Here is a 13,514-nt window from a genome sequence, read left to right as displayed (position 1 = left end):
GACCCGCCATCCTTTAAGATCCACAGAAGACGAGCGTCCAGACTTTTTACTGTCCTGCACCGAAGTGGTGGAACGAGCTTCCCCTGGGTGTCCGAACAGCAGAGTCCAACACTCACTGTCCTCAAACCCAGACTGAAGACCCTCCTCTTCTGAGAGGACTTAGAGGCAGAGTGTAGAGTGTGTGGAGTAATGGGGTCTCCAGACTGACTTCTGTATTTAGTAGAGTCTAAGATTAGAGGATCTTCTGGATCGTAGCCTATGGAAACTAGCTATGGATATTTTCAGTCTGGAGAAGAGCGTCTGCTAAATGCCGTAAATGTAAACTATAGACACCAAAGGTGTTTGAAAGCTTAGAAGCAAGTCTAGATATACTACTAATGCTCCTGAGTGATCATAAACACCTGTGAAGCTTTAAAAAGAAGGGGACTGTGTACAAAAGTGTCGTAATTTCAAGGTGATGTTGAAATTACATCAATTACCTGATCACCTGCAGAGTTTTTAGATCTTTTGCAAAAACTGTAGCACCCCAGTCTAAACTAATACTCTTTTCTTGTATCATACAGGACATCGCATCAATCAGCAAAGAGCCATGGCCTGATACGCATCGTGAGCTTCAGATTACAGAGCCTGAAACAAACATATTGGAAGGTCAGGTCAAAGCCATTGGCTCAACGACCAAAATCACTGGAAATGATGGTGCTCTCAGTTTTAATGCTCAAGCTAAAAGGAGAAGCAGTTTACCCACTCATCCAGTGTCTTCGAAGGGACATTTCACAGATGTCATGAAAGGTCTGATGGTGGATCATGCAGGTGCTACTGTTTTTAACCCAGTGCCAAAGTGCCAGAGGCCAATGAACGACACTGGCTGGAATTACCTGGACAGCACCGAGGTTAAAAAAGATCACAAGAGTTTGGATTCCTTGGAGACGCTGGACATGATGGCTAACAAGCTGCAGCTCTCCCCGTTCTTTCATCTAAAGGAGACAGATATTCTGCAAGATGCTGAGCCATGGCCTTCCAGTGAAGATATTGGCGTTCAGTCAGTGAAGACAACCGAGGTCATCGTCACAGGAGAACCTTCAGGTTCTTGTGGTGATATTCAGCCTTCTGGTGAAAGCCCTGCTATGTCTATATGTGACGTCGCTGTACGCTTACCAAAGGAGGACGGCCATGGAAAGGACAAGGAGAAGGTCAGCAGTAACAATGTTGATCTAACAGCCAAAGTAAAGGGAAACATGGAGAGGCTCTCAGAATGCTTGGATGAAAGGCGTCTCACCGCAGAACTTTCACATCAGGACGATGAGGACATCTGGGGGAGTGGACACTTGGCTGGACTGGATCAGGTGGAACCTTGGGAAGACTTGAGCACCGCCAAACAATGGGTTACAAGCCCACTCCATTCACCAAAACTGGAAGATCTTTTCGCCTTGCTGAAAGCACCAGCGCCAGCTTCAGTAGCTGGAAGCAAAGCGTCCGCTGAGCCCAATAATAATCACTTGCCGGAAGACAAGAAAGCTGTAAACGAGGAACTTCGAGGGAATGTCGCAGGACTAGGTCTAGACACGGCAACGTCTAGAGAATCTGACCCTGCACCCATCAGTCCTTCTGCCAAAGGCAAAGAGGCGGACGTGGACGAATGTGGTCCTGGAGAGATAACAGAGATTTTCCTTGGTGCTAACTTTGAAGGAACTGGAGAGAAAGCCCTGAGTAAACCGGAAACTCCACAGCTTGCACAATTCAAGACCACCATCCACCAGGAAGAGGCAACCAGAATACCAAAGAGAAACACTGGTGCTCCCAAACAAAAGAGCTCTGTGTCTTCCCAAAGATTTCACAGACAGATCTCCCACGAGCCCTGCATTGCAGAGAGGAACGAGGAAAACATTGCCATTGCTCCAAAACACAGACCATATTCCCTAAATCTGGATCTGGGACACCGGTACATCAGGGACATCTCAAATCGACAGAACCTTGATCTCACTGATAATTCCTCTGCACAAAGGGGTGCGATAACACCTTCTGGGACCAAGCATGAAGGGTTTTCTCTGGAACTGGAGATGTTCCTAAAGGATCGTCAAGCACCCATGCGACGCAACTCGGCCCCAGTGAGCGTATCCTCCGTCCGCACTGCCTTCATGATCAAGACGTGTCAAGCTAAAGCTGTGCCTGTTATACCTCCAAAGATTCAGTACAGCCACATACCCCATCCGGTTCTGGAGAAGGGCAGCCAGGATCAGGAAAAAACAAGTGGACCTGAAAGGGAAGCAGAGAAGACCAAGGTAGAGAGAGCAGACTCTGTACCGCAACTCCAGGTAGTTAAGGATCGCAAAGAGGAAAGGGAAAACTGCGAACCAGTCTCAAGGATCACAAGGCAGGCGTCCATAGAAAGACAGACAGAGACTTTTAAGCCAGTACCTACTCCTGACCCGACAGTGCTGAGAAGGAAGCGCTCGGCCAACGGGGACTCTTTCAAGGACTGTCCAAGACCAGAACGATCCACCTTGCTTCAAAGGTCTTCGTTCCGGAATCGCCCGAGACCTCAAAGCCTTATTCTCTTCAGCCCTCCCTTCCCCATTATGGATTATCATCCGGTGGGGGAGGATGGCAAACTTGTCCTGTCTCCCATCAAGAGTCCCACCGAAACCTCACCACTTGACGTCTTCACTAAGGAACTCGGGGAGAATCTTAAAACACCAGAGGGGGTCATCCTACGGAATAAAATGACTTTGCCCAAGAGCGGACAGAGGCTGGAGACCTCCACAAGCTGTTTTTACCAGCCCCAGAGGAGGTCAATGATTTTTGACAGCAGGAGCAATCGGCAGATCGAGTGAGCCGTCCATTCTGCTCATGAATGACGTTCACATCATAGCCAGGGTCCACCAGCATCTGATTTCGGAACGTACTCTGGCCTGTCGCCGTACTACATTCACCCTGACTAAACATTCTTGAAGTACAAGCTGCCATTTAACTCTAGAACTTATAGAAGTATTGGGCTTGGTGTAAAATGGTGCTGCTGCTGGTGGGGGATGCGTAAGAGGCCACGTCTATCTTAGAAAGTAGAAACATTGCAGCTTTAAAAACTTCAGCATTTTTGTCTGGTATGATCCTGGCTGGCAAAGTGGCGCAGATACTCCGTCACAGTCCGAAATTTGACACTACACAAATAATCCCCAGGGATCAGTTGTTTTCTGATCAGCTGTCTGGACAGTATTAAATCTCGCAGTGTGCGTATTTCATATCCATTTCATATCCATTTCCGGGATTGTCTAGGAGCCAAATTGCAATTGGATGACTTTTTGAACAAATGAGCCCTGCAGGTTATTATCTTAAAAAAAGCCTTAGTGAACAAAGGAAAGGCAAAACATACCTACCTATAGTATTACATTGTCATATTATGTCAAAATGGGGAGACAAAAAGGGTATGGACGTTTTTTAAAAAGCCATTTACAAACTTATTTGATTTATTTTCTTTCTTTTTTCAGTTTTTTAAGCCGAAAAAAAATTATTTCCTCTTTTCTCTTTCCTGTTTCCAGTTTTGTATATACCAGATGTGCCAATTTGCCAAATATCCAGTGTTATAATAATGTGGCAATTAGTATTGAATGTCTGGATGCACCATAATAAGATGGACTGAGTCAAAGTACTGATTCACACTCGTTACTTCGCCTTTTATCATTGAAGTTACTGTTATTGTCGCTGCTTCTTTTAGCAGTGAAAAAACCTTCTACAGTTTGCAGGCTGTATTAAAAGTAGAAGTTTAACTTAAACGACTCTCACAGTCAAAGTGCTCTAAATGTGTCGACATTCAAGAAATACATTTTGATTGTATAAAAAAAAGTGCCTGAAAATTCAAAAATCATATATTTATTTATGCAATTTATGTCTAATGACTTTCCAGTTCTTATCTTATGAAATCTTATAAAATCTTATGAGAAGAATTTCCTCTGTTGTAAAAAACAACGCATGTAAATTTTGATATGTGATGTTTGGGGAGTTTCTACAGATGCCGAAGTGTTTCTGTAGAGAGTGGATATTTTTCTGAATGAAAATAAGTTGGATTAGTGTGCTCTGCTGGGATGAAGGTTGGTGCCTGAGAGAATAAGATGATGTACTGATGATCTGAAGGTCGAGGAAAGTGACGTTAAGAGAAAGCACATGTGTTCTCCAAAATGTACATTACATATGTTCTTGTGTTCGGACCAATGTTGTCAATAACTGTAACCAAAGAACACTAACTTTGTAATCTATTGGATTTTGTATCACTCAAAGTGGATTTATTATATGCATCCGATGTATCAAAGCAATAAATATACTTAATATGTACTTCAAAACATTGGTATCTGCGTTCAATAGAAATAGAATGGTCCAAGGACATCATTCAGAAGAATTGTAGCCTGGCAAACATGTTTATTTGTAATTGTATTAAGCTGAGATCTCACTGTTTACATATTTTTGTTGAGAGATTAGTTTAAAATGCATAAAAATGCAGATATGCAGATGCGAGTGGTGTTTTGCAAACAAATGTGAAAATCACAAACAGGCAAAGTTCCAAATCAATCAAATGTAAATCTCAATCTCCAGTGGACGTTCGTTTTGGGATTCAATTAAATAGTGACAGCTCTGATGAGATGAAACGGTGAAATCATTAAAAGGTTCCATCGCATCCTCCACTTTTTTCTAGAACTGATCAGACTGATCTACAATGACAATTAGGCTTTAATAAGATTTGCAATATTTATAAATGAAGAGTAGCACGTCTCAGTAACTCAGCCACTCCAGAGCTACACTCCGAAATACATTTCTCATTGTTGCTTAATCCACCAGGACTGACAGACGTGTCTCTGTTTTAGCCCCATGTTTTGGCTCCCCTTAAATCAGAGAGAAAGGATGTACTTAACTGGGCTTTATGTGTCACAGCTGAAACAGCAGATGCAGCTTCAAAGCCAAGGATGATGACCAGAGTGATACACCGAAAGAAGAACCTACTACAAACAAAGACTTCCTTTACTTTTGCAGCCAAAAACCCTCATGCAAATTTGAATACAGTGTGTGAGCCAGCTTTTCTTTTTTCATGGCAAATGTACAGCCAGTTTCTTAGGATGATACTACTTTCATCATTCTCAGAGAATAGATCTGTCTGTTTGTTCCCTGCTGGAGAGTCCACCTGGATGCCAAATTCAGCCGCCCTGCTGCAATACAATACACACAAATATATATCTTGGATTTGTTTTACAGTTCCTGTGAAATGTCCCCCCCCAAACCCCATTTTTCCACACTGGCAGTGCTCAGAAATGCTGCTTTGAACCCACACTGAAATCTGATCCATGGCAATGTCTAGATTTGAAATATACGCCATATATTAGAATTTATGTCATTTTTATATATACAGCATCTATTTGTCACATAATGAAATACATGCTAACATTTAAAACGGGCCATTTTTAAATATGGACACATAATGTCCACCATATATCAACATATGACACATATTTAACAATATATGTATGAAGGAAAACACAAAAAATGGTACAATTAAACACTATTAAAGTAACTTAAAACTTAACAGTAATACTTAAATCTTTTTTGACTAATTTTTAGAGACATTTTATATTTTTCTGTTTTATTGTTTTTGTGTTCTTAATTTTATTACTCTTATTTGTTTGTTTTTATGGTATCACTTTATTAGGTTTTAGAAAAGAGAAATATAAATGAAATTATTATTATTATTATCTTTATTATTGTTATTATAATTATTATTACAGGACAATGACTTTATAATGGAAGTAAAAAAAAAGATAAAAACTATAAAAAAAGTAAAAAGATTTTATTCCATGTAATTTTGGAAAACTTCTCAGTCTATTTATCATGATTTGGTTAATTCAAATAATGCCAAAAAAGTCAGGACAGTGAAGGACAGTGATGATGATATTACATATATATACAATCATTTATATTCACTTATATGCTTATTATGTATGTGTGTTTTCCCACCAACAGAACATATGTATGTTGCATATATTATGCATGTGTGTCCTTACATATATGTAAAACACATGGGCCTGTATCTGCATTTATTAAGAAACATATGCCCAATACCTAATGATTTATAAACAAATGGTCAGTTTAAATGGTTGAATTACAGAATTAATTTCTAATTTAACAGGTTTATGTTTACTACTTTATATCACTGCATGTACATATGTGTGTTTCCCTACCAATCAAAAATATATTTTCATATTATGAATGTGTTCAATATACACATTTTTAAATATGTTTTGGTCATATATATTTTAGATTGCCATAAAGGGAAGGAAGGTCTACTGCAACAAGTACCATCCAAAAAAACAGACCTTCTGATAAGAAGAATGGGCTGCAAATAAGAAGAGTGTGTGTAAATATGGAGCTACCATGGTCTTTACTGTGGGTTGCAGAGTTCAGTTCACAGATTCAGATTTCTCAGCTTTAACGTTTGACTCGTCGCGGGCTGTAATCTTCTTCTGTACCTGTACAGACAGTGAAGACATTTATTTCCTCCCCCAAAAAATGACTCTCCACAACAACAGCATTTCAGTTGCAGGCCTCACAGTGAGAAACTGTGCTGACACAAAAAAATGTGGGCAGATGCTGATGCCTGAGTACATATCTGCAGATGGTGATTCATAAACATCTCTAAAATCTAGAATTCTGACAAAATCTACCTGGATTTAGCATTGGAGGAATATAACAATATGTATTTGTAGAGGGTTCAAATGCAGTAAAATGCTCAGAATTTGGTGCCTGTTGTCCAGCGTATAAATATTTCATCATATATCAGCTTTAAATATCACACACATCTAAACACCTGAAGCTGGATTCACTTTGCTTAGAAAAATATATAGATAAAACTGAGAAAACTTGAGACGTTCTCAAAATATTGTAATATAAATATTAAAAAGAAGATTTTATATATTATATATATATATATAAATACTTTTTATGTATGTATGTATATATATATATGTGTGTGTGTTTTAATTATTTTCTAATAATTTTCTAAAAAACTGTGTGTTGTTTTCCTCTGTAGTCGTTTGGAGACTTTTCGACGTTTTTAATTTGAATACATTTTTTTTTGGTAGAATTTATGCAGGAAAGCAAAATTGTGAAAAAAATGATCGAACTATGTGTTCAAAAATGTCCATAAACAAGATATGGAGGAGGAAACGGTGGAGGAACGGCCACTATCAAACAAATCCTCTTTGGCAAATCTGAGAACTGTGGCATCAGTTAGCTGTTATTGTCCTTATGTAGAAGCTAACACTAACAGTACTGAGATCAGTCTCCACTCTGAATCCTCTTACATTAGACACTAACTCTGTAATTCAACTACTTTTGTACATTTTTGAGACTGACCTTCTGACCTCTCACAGTCTGAGAACATGGTGAAAATATTTGTTAATGTCAGAATCTACATGAAAACTGTGAAAGTGGAATTTAAGATACAATTTCATTTTAAAAATGGTTGTTTTTAGATTTTTTCTTAAGAGAAAAGTTAAAAGGAAAAATAGAAAATTCTAATATTTTTGAAGAATAACTGTTTATCTTAACTTTTAACTTTCTGAGCATGACGTAGAGAAAAATAGCACATCTTAAAAAAAAATTTCTGACAGACTTTCGTGAATCCGGCCTCAGGTAAGTTAAGAAAGAAAATCTTAATTTGAAAGATCATGTGCATTTGACTTACCAATTTTACCAATTTCTGATCTAACATTTAGTCCTTAATCCCCTAATAAGGTATCCCACCTGCCTACGTGTTATTGCATTCACTCATTTTTCTTAAATGGAAACAGGCTTAACTTTATGCTGAAGAAAAAATGTCATGATAAATTAAAATTCTTCAAAAATTTTCAGATTTTCCTCCTTAACTTCTTAAAAATTCTTAAAAATTCTAAAAACATTTAGTATTCTCAAAAAATGATTACTAACCGTACCTCAGCCTCACACAGTCTTAGACTGTAAGAGGTCAGAAGTTCAGCCTCTAAAATGATCAGATTAAATGGCTGAATTACTAAAATTAATGGCTGGATTAAAAAGTGGAGGCTGCTCTCAAAGTACTGTCAGTGTCTATATCAAGAACATTGTTTAATTAAAAAAATGTCTGAATACATAGTTTGATTGTTTGATTACATAAAAAATGAAAATGCTTTAGATTTTTTTGGGATAAACTGTGAATCCAGAACTAACTATTATTTTACAACTGTTCTAAATACGAAAACATCTACGAGTGTCTTAAATAGACTTTCTTAAGACATTATTTGATTTGATTGAAATTGCATTCAAGAATTTTCTTTTGAACTTTTGGTGTTTAAACATAAGATTCTTCGCAAGTTTTTTCTTAGGAAATCTTCGGTGAATCCGGCCTCTGGAATCCTATTTTGGATTATTTTACCAACCTTACTTTTTCACCTAAAGAGGATGGTGACACCTAAGCGTGTCACTGAGAGAGGGTTTTTTAATTTAATTAATTAATTTTTTTTATTGTTAATTTTTATATTCATTAATTTCTCCCACTTCCTTCCATACTGTTCAATTCAAGCAGCTTGAGAGGGTGGGACAGGTTTGAGGGTGGTAGATGAGAGCTAAACCCTCCACCCAGCATCCTCCACCTCCAACCAGCATCCTCCATGTTTCTAGATGTAGAAACGTGGACTTTTAACTTATAATTAACATTTTTAATTTTCCAGTTTTGTAATTTGATTCACTTAAATCCAAGCAAAATGGAGAAATAACAGAATCAAGCTAAGACATTATTTCTTATTTATTTTAATAATATTTAAACTGATCATTTTAGAGGCTGACCTTCTGACCTCTTAGTGTGTGGCCATCATAAGATTTAGAACATATTTAATGATATTTTAGAGAATATTTTATTAATAATAATTGTTCTTAATTTTTTTAAGAATAATAGTTTTTAGGAAAGTATGACATATGAAAAAACATCTGCACAGATTTTCTTTTCTTAGGACACTATTCCTGTTTTTTCTTCTGTAGCTGTTTGTACTGTAGCCATTTAGCTATTCATAAATGCCAAGAGACAATTTTCCAGTTTTGCAGTTTTATTCTGTTAAATCTGAGCAAAATTGAGGAAAACCAGAATCAATTCATTATGAAATTAGTTTTCTCACCATTTAAGCTGATAATTTAGAGGCTGACCTTCTGACCTCTCAATGTTGTGAGATTTAGAAAACATTTACGAATATTTTTGAGAATATTTTATTAATAATAACTGTTCTTACATTTTTGAAGAATATCATATTTTCATGGAATAAAATATCTACGTCGATTTCTTTCTAAAGACACTTGTGTGTGAATTCTGAATCCCTGGGGATCTTTTAAGCTTCCAATGCCGATAATACACGACTCCAATATCTGTGTGCTGGTCTATTAAATAAACACATTATGCAGCTTACAGCTCTCAGTGCAGACCAGAATAATGTATGATGTCAGTCATGTGGTATAAACATCCGGTAAACGGATTACACACGTGGTCAGTCCATCAGGCACGGTACCAAACCCCGTCCGGCTCTAAATGACAGGGTTGGGGAGGGCAGTTCATTGCAAAATGCTTTTTAATCTACGACCAGACTGGATGTCTGTGAAACACATTCCTGCATTCGCTCATGCTCACATACAAGAAATGTACCTGCTGTAATATAAACTGCAGGGGGTCATCTGGCCTGTCGTAAACCAGGTTCTCTGTGATTTCCTGAGAAACAGACAAACGGGAAAGTGAGCTGAGGCCTGCATAACCAGGCCAGCCTATATGCCTGTATATGACTGTATTATGTATATGCATCACAACAGCACAGTGTTGGATGATGTTTAATTTGGCATTAATAAAGAGTGAGGACGGCATCTCCTCGTGTCTTTGACGTGTGACGCACAATAGCTTGACTGGACTGGACTGTTTGTTCAGGTTTTTTTTCTCGTTCTCTGGATAAATAAACAGTTACGATGTGAACAGGGTCATTCAGAGTGGGTTTGGTGTGCAGCAGTCCAATCCAGAGTCAGAACTGTTCACAGACATCTGAATGCTTTAATGTCTCTACAAGATCCAAATGGTTATAAACACCGTTTTGCCATCGTTTTACAAAAGTGGTGAATTACAATGTATTTTATCTTCAACACAATCCCAGGAATCACCGTTGAGTCCAAATGTGTATTACATAGGTCTGTACCTTAAGAATACGTCAGCTTGTTTGCACTGAAGTCTCTGTAGTTATGAAATAATAAGCCTTAGGGTGTAATATTGCTGGGAATTTAAGAGGTCAGTTCATTTGCGGTGGAAAATGAGTCAAAATAGAAAAACTCTGAATGAATTAGTTTGACGGTTCATTGATGATTCAAGTATGCAGAAATTTTGAAAGATTGGTGGGATTCCCCTTATGTGCCCCCCAGAGGGAACAGGTACCATTTATTCTGTATTATTTTAGTTATTTAAATATACATATAATGCAAATAAAAAACACTGTCTCTCCAAAATGGCAAAAGAAAACAGAGTTCTTGTCCGAATCATGAAATTCGGACACAATGTAAAGAACGACTCCCAGATTTATTAGATATTAGGTCAAAAGGTCAGAAATGTCAGGCCTCAAGACTAAAGAGTAAATTGTTCATTGTTTATGGTATATAAAATTAAAATAAGGCTAAAATAGAGCTTAGAAAGGCTAAAAATATCCCTATCACAACTGATACACTACTATTGACGGTCTATCAGCCATGCTAAAGGCCCTGTGTTATATTCCTTTCAATACATTTCACAAAATAGCCTTTAATTCAAGCTCATAAATGATTTTGTTAGTCAATGATGTAAAAATAGGACATTTTCATTTGTAAACACTTATGATTTTAGGTTTTGACCTTATCTAGAGTGAGTTATACAGATGCAGGATCACCAGAAACATCATAAACCTGATCATAATAATAATAATACTAATAATAACAATAATAATCATGTATTTCTCTTACCTGAAATATCTGAAGGATACTGTGGCTTTCCAAATACCTTACTGAGCTCTCATAAGGGTCCCCCTGGGCCTCGGTGGGACGCCCTGTTTGCACTTGCTCTGTTGTGTCTGGATCCCCCATGCCAGAAAGTGAAAAGGGGGTCTTTTGTCTGTGAAAGGAAGGAGCTACAATGCAGGACAAAAACATGTAAATCATGTAAAACGTGTAAATCAGCGCGTCGTGTGGAGAAATTCAACTTTCCTCGTATTTCCTGGATGAAACATCGTTAGGATTTGCTTAAAAACTGAAAACTAGGCCCGAGAAGCGAAACAAAACACTCCCCCAACTGCATTTGTACCTCTTAGCGACCCGTGCCGGGTTCAAGTCCACATTTACCCCCAAAAACTAGCCGGAAAGTCGCTGAACTCGGTCGGGTCCCTCAGTTTGGCTTTAAGGGGTCTGTTTTAACGGCTGAAATGTCATCCCGTAACCCCTGGCAACCGTACGCGAGAGACTCGGGGTGACGTCATTTCTGTTACGAGACACAATGGCAGCGGAGTGAATCTGGACCACAGGGTTCTTCTTCCCCCGCCCCCCTCCCCCTCCGCTCCACTCGTATTCGCAGAGACCCCGCCCACATCACGCTGGGATTGGTCTGCTGCCGCGAGCCTCCTGCGCTGGGATTGGCTGGCACGTTCACAGGCACCCCGTTGTTCGGAAGAACGCGAAGGATGAGGCGGGGCGGACTGCGCGTCAGGACGATCGATTAGCCAATAGAGAGGCGGGGTGGGCGGGGCTTCGTCTGAAAACGGGTGTGGAGAGAAATAAAGGCCCTGGCGCGGTTTAGGCAGCGCTAATCCGGCCGAAAACGTCCCGTCGCACTTTATTATTTATTAGGATGTTTTTAAAAATGGGATTTATTTATTTGCTTATTTATAACGCGAGGCATGCGAGATTAGCGCTTAATTGTGACGGAAAGTATTATAAGTATTATTATAAGTGTTTTGTAAGAATGTAGGTCAACAAAATAGCAGAATAGACATTTAATAAAATATGGTAGAATGTAGCCTACTTCCAAAGTAGTCTAAAAATAATTGCTAGAAATGTAAAATAATATTTTATACAGGTCTGATTTTTTTTTAAACGGAACAGCAAAAAATTGCACGTCGTGATATTTTTTAATTTTTATTTTTTTAATGTTTTTTTTTTATTTATTTATTTTTGCAAGCGATCTTTCTGGGTTTTTTGTTTTTTTTTTCGCCGCATTTTGCGATGAAACGTGCGCACGATTAGAGGAGGGAGGGGGGCGAGGCGAAAACATCGGCGTTTCTGGGTTGCCGGTCGTCCTCAGCTGACATCACGGCCTACAGCGCCTGCACGTTATGTAGGGCAGACGGTGCTCGTGTCCCTCCGTGAACCCAGGCGGAGGGGGGTGGGGTGATGGAGGGTGAGGGAAGAGGGGGTGGGAGGGGGGATTGGAAAGGAAATAAATAAATAACGAGAAAATAAATAAAGAAGTCGTGGACGTTGCAGTTCGCGCATCGGCCCGACAGGGGGCGCCCGCAAACAAGAAACCTGGCAGCCTGGACACAACCGGAAACCTCGAACAAGGCGGGATAAAATGATTTAAAAAAAAGCAAAACAAGTTTAATCGTTTTATATTTTATTATTTTATATTTTTATGGGTGAAGGTCAGCTTTTACACAGGTTAGCATTGTTTTATTTATTGTAACTCATAAACTACTCTATAAACTACTCATCTCGCATTTGATTTGCTCGTGACAGATCAGAATGACCTAAGTAATCCCAAAATATCCTAAAATATCTCAAAACTGCACTTTTTAACCATGTGCTTCCTTCCAAAACCACTTTTGCGAGCTAAAGTGTGTTCACATTTAAACTAGGCTGATTATTCCACGTCTAGACTACAACACACACACACACCTGTCACTGTCTAGACAAGAGAAGAAGGGTGGGTGTGTGTGTGTGTGTGTGTGTGTATGGGGTGGGGTGGGATGTGTGTGTGTGTGTGTATGTATGGTGTACCGGTAAGGTTGGAAGGGGTCTGGTCTCGACCACTGTTGCACTATTGCACTGTTGCACTATTGCACTACTGCTATTGCATTCTGTGCTGTCAATCAAGAAGCAGCGCGTGAACGCATTGGCGAGCAACAGCAAAAAAAAAAAAAAAAAAAAAAAAAAAAGTTCAGCGCCTCGTTGCACGCGCTGATTGGTGCACCGGGGGCGGCCAGCCTCCCTTCTTACGTTGCCTTGAGGTCAGTTAGGGACGTTGGGGAGAGAGAGGGGAAAAAAATAAATAAATAAATGAGAAAATAGAAATGCGTAGAAAGTAAAAGGGCACCCTAGCTTGTTGTTGGTGCCTGGCTCGCGGCGGTGACTGGCAGGCGCGTGCGCCAATGCCTGTCGCAGCAGGGGTGAAGTGACGCGGCTGTGGGCCAATCAGAAGTCACGCTAAATGATGGGCATGTTTAATTCTCAGACGTCTGCACGCACTACACCCCCCCTCACCC

The 13,514-nt window shown here is 39.2% G+C and overlaps 2 protein-coding genes across 3 annotated transcripts in view; one reads left to right on the top strand and one right to left on the bottom strand.

The window, feature by feature from the left end:
- Positions 1–4,331, top strand: part of arhgap31 (Rho GTPase activating protein 31) — a 47,951-nt gene extending 43,620 nt beyond the window's left edge. Inside the window, exon 12 of the mRNA XM_072692584.1 lies at positions 564–4,331. Within this exon, the coding sequence (XP_072548685.1) occupies positions 564–2,831 (2,268 nt within the window). The 3' untranslated portion in view covers positions 2,832–4,331. The remainder of the gene's footprint in view (positions 1–563) is intronic.
- Positions 4,332–5,053: 722 nt separating this feature from the next.
- Positions 5,054–11,503, bottom strand: LOC140571700 (testis-specific expressed protein 55-like). 2 transcript variants are annotated; one of them, XR_011980653.1, is made up of 5 exons: positions 11,342–11,503; positions 11,005–11,168; positions 9,680–9,742; positions 6,408–6,503; positions 5,054–5,189 (listed from the first exon to the last, which is right to left on the bottom strand). XR_011980653.1 is itself a non-coding variant. In XM_072692706.1 (4 exons), the coding sequence occupies exons 2-4, from the start codon at positions 11,122–11,124 to the stop codon at positions 6,435–6,437; spliced, it is 252 nt and encodes an 83-aa protein (XP_072548807.1). In that variant the 5' UTR covers positions 11,125–11,168; positions 11,342–11,503; the 3' UTR covers positions 5,861–6,434. The 2 variants fall into 2 exon arrangements, 1 of the variants encoding a protein (XP_072548807.1); XM_072692706.1 differs by lacking the exon at positions 5,054–5,189 and having other exon boundaries at positions 5,861–6,503.
- Between the last annotated feature and the right edge of the window lie 2,011 nt (positions 11,504–13,514).

This window comes from Salminus brasiliensis, chromosome 1 (assembly GCF_030463535.1).
Source record: "Salminus brasiliensis chromosome 1, fSalBra1.hap2, whole genome shotgun sequence".
NCBI lineage: Eukaryota > Metazoa > Chordata > Actinopteri > Characiformes > Bryconidae > Salminus > Salminus brasiliensis.
The sequence above is the reverse complement of the archived record's forward strand: the minus strand, read 5'-3'. Positions and strand labels throughout refer to the sequence as shown.

Coding starts and splice junctions, on each gene's coding strand:
- LOC140571700 (XM_072692706.1), bottom strand. CDS start 11,124: ATGGGGGATCCAGACACAACAGAGCAAGTGCAAACAGGGCGTCCCACC. Junction 9,743..11,004: donor GTATCCTTCAGATATTTCAG/GTAAGAGAAATA, acceptor TCTGTTTCTCAG/GAAATCACAGAGAACCTGGT. Junction 6,504..9,679: donor TGCAGTTTATATTACAGCAG/GTACATTTCTTG, acceptor CTGTCTGTACAG/GTACAGAAGAAGATTACAGC.